The following is a 2837-nucleotide window of genomic DNA, read 5'->3' as shown; positions in this document are numbered from 1 at the left end:
ACTTCAAGAAGGAATGGTGTGAAGTATATATAGCTCCACAAAACGCTTATAGGGTTCTGAAAAGACTACGAATGCTTTAAAATCTATAACATTTTCGGGAGCCCAATTTAAAATTTCTAGATCATTCAAAATCACGTAGACACCATCGATAATTCTACCAAAAATGGCTGACGCACGTTTATAAAGCAATCACGAACGCATATATATAATGCACGAACGCAGCCATGCAGACAAAGGAGTTTGAATGCAACCATTTTGTATCGAGCATGTTTTTTTAACCTCATTTTTATCACAATCAAATTATGTAAATAAATAATGACTTCTTTTAACAAAAAGGCGAACATTTTAAGCTACAAGGGTAGCAGCCACATGCGCCAGCGGCTGATCCTGTCCGTACTAAGCGGAAAATCTGTGAAAATTGACGAGATTCGAAAGCTCGACGATAACCCCGGAATACAGGAGTTCGAAGTGAACCTTATTCGCCTTCTAGACAAGATCACGAACGGCACGATTGTTGAGCTAAACGAAACGGGAACTTCGGTTTTCTTCCAGCCGGGCCTGCTGCATGGCGGAACCGTACAGCACGAGTGCTCTCTGCAACGTGGTGTTGGTAAGTCATACGATTTCGCTCGATGCGCTCAAATCAGTTTTATAGGCTATTATTTGGAGGTCTTGGTGATGTTGGGACTATTTTGTAAGGTACCGCTAAACGTTACGTTGCGCTGCGTTACGAATAACTGCCTCGATCCGTCGGCTGATCACATTTTGCATGGATTCTTGCCATGTTTAAGAAAGTTTATTTTGGATGACGAAGATTTGGAACTGAAAATAGTTAAGCGGGGTGAGTAATCGGTTGCAATCTAGTTTTCGTGTTCAGGGGGGAGATATTACGCTAAATATTATTAGGTATGCTTCCACATGGAGGTGGCGAGGTGAAATTTTCGTGTCCCATAAGTAAGCAAGTGCGGCCCGTCCAGCTTTTAGATGCCGGCATGGTGAAACGTGTGCGCGGCGTTGCATACGCCTTACGCGTAGCTCCATCCATCGCGAACAGAATGGTGGATTCCGCCAAGGGCGTTCTGTTAAAGTTTCTGCCCGACGTGTTTATCACAACCGATCAGCGCAAAGGGATACAGTCTGGTAAAAGTCCAGGTTTCGGCATTCATCTGGTCGCGGAGACAACTCAGGGGGTCTTCTACGTTGCGGAACAGGTATGCAATTTTGTGCTGATAATTGTTGTATTAGGACAAGATCTCACTTAAGGTGCAACCCCATCAGTTTACCAAGGGAAATACATTTTTTAGCAATCTTAATTTGTAAACAAACACATTGCAAATGGGTTGCCCTCGGGGTTGCCTAAGAAAATTTAGTGAAGACTGCCTTTAATTAAAATAATTAATTTCTGTCTTCTTCTATCACATGGAGAGAGTGCATCCACACTCTCTTACATTGATGCCTACAGTACGGTTGTCGCAATTTTAAGTAACGCACGAGAGAGAAACTTGTGTATTGTTCCGTGTGGAAGAGGACAGAGCGTAACAGTACGCATCGATGTAAGAAAGTGCGCATGCGCTCTCTCCATGTGATAAAAGCAGACAGAAGTATTAATTTCATTTATTTTAAATAAGGGTAGTCTTGACTTAATTTTTTTAGGCAACCCATTTGCAGTGGGTTTGTTTGCATATTTAGATTGCTAAAAAATGTTTTCCCTTGGTAAACAGTTGGGCGAAGGTTGACCTTATATGGGATCTCAGACTACATTCCTAATTGTGTAATTTGACAGATGTCACAACCGGCGGAAGCTGCAGATGTGTCTTTACCAGAGGATGTCGGAGCCAAGGCCGCTCAGCGCTTGTTACGACAAATTTACCTGGGAGGGTGTGTGGATCCCGCCGCGCAGTCTGTGGCCGTTTTACTAATGGCGCTTTCACGAAATGACGTTTCAAAGATTATGGTGGGGCCTTTATCCAATTACACAATCAGTTTTTTAAGACATTTGCGAGAATTTTTCGGGTTGACCTTTCATCTGGAGCATTGTGTCGGGGATGATGATAGTGAGGGGCGAGGTAGTGATAAGATTCATATGACTTGTGTCGGGATCGGATATTCTAATTTAAATAAGCGCACAATTTAGTATATAAATTGTATTGTAAATATAACGTTAAGTTTCCATTCTTTTTTTAAATAAAATTGTATTCTTGCGATAGAATTGTGGACAAGTGGGATTCTGCAGGCCAAAATGTATAAGATTTCGGTAAAATAGCGAGACTATACACTTGCCATTATTTGTCCAAAACATCCGGAATGTTCAAGATTGGGCCGCTACAGTCTAAGATCTAAGGTCAACCTTCTCTCATCTGTTTACAGAATGAAATACATTTTTGAGCAATCTTAATATGCAAACAAACACATTGCAAATGGGTTTTGCCTAAAAAAATTAAGTCGATAATAACTACCTTTAATTGAAATTGGTGTACTTAATTAATATTTCTGTCTACTTCTATCACATGGAGAGAGCGCATACGCACTCTCTTACACTCAATGACTATACCATGAGCAGCGATTACGCTGCGTCCTTCTCTTACAACTATGAAACTAGCAGAATGTGTGTGCTATGGGAAAACCATTAGCTACTGCCTAAATGGGACGAACATTGGAACGAAAAGCGAAACCCAGAAATAAAAAGAAAATCTGGGGCGGCGGCCATAACTTTCACCGAGGATAAAAAGACATAACGACCAACCCAAGGGGCGAGGAATGAACTGGCGGAAGAACAGAAACTAACATTGGAAGCCAGAATAAAGGGTGAATTAAAAATGCCTAATAAACTAGTAAAA

At 41.3% G+C, this 2837-nt stretch overlaps 1 protein-coding gene across 1 annotated transcript; it reads left to right on the top strand.

The window, feature by feature from the left end:
• The first annotated feature begins 249 nt into the window (after positions 1 to 249).
• Positions 250 to 2209, top strand: LOC116168840 (RNA 3'-terminal phosphate cyclase-like protein). Its single transcript, XM_031484829.1, has 4 exons — positions 250 to 610; positions 656 to 841; positions 907 to 1211; positions 1784 to 2209. The coding sequence occupies exons 1-4, from the start codon at positions 316 to 318 to the stop codon at positions 2132 to 2134; spliced, it is 1137 nt and encodes a 378-aa protein (XP_031340689.1). The 5' UTR covers positions 250 to 315; the 3' UTR covers positions 2135 to 2209.
• Positions 2210 to 2837: the final 628 nt, after the last annotated feature.

This window comes from Photinus pyralis, unplaced genomic scaffold (assembly GCF_008802855.1).
Source record: "Photinus pyralis isolate 1611_PpyrPB1 unplaced genomic scaffold, Ppyr1.3 Ppyr1.4_LG4, whole genome shotgun sequence".
Lineage (NCBI taxonomy): Eukaryota > Metazoa > Arthropoda > Insecta > Coleoptera > Lampyridae > Photinus > Photinus pyralis.
This window is presented reverse-complemented; position numbering and strand designations above follow the sequence as displayed.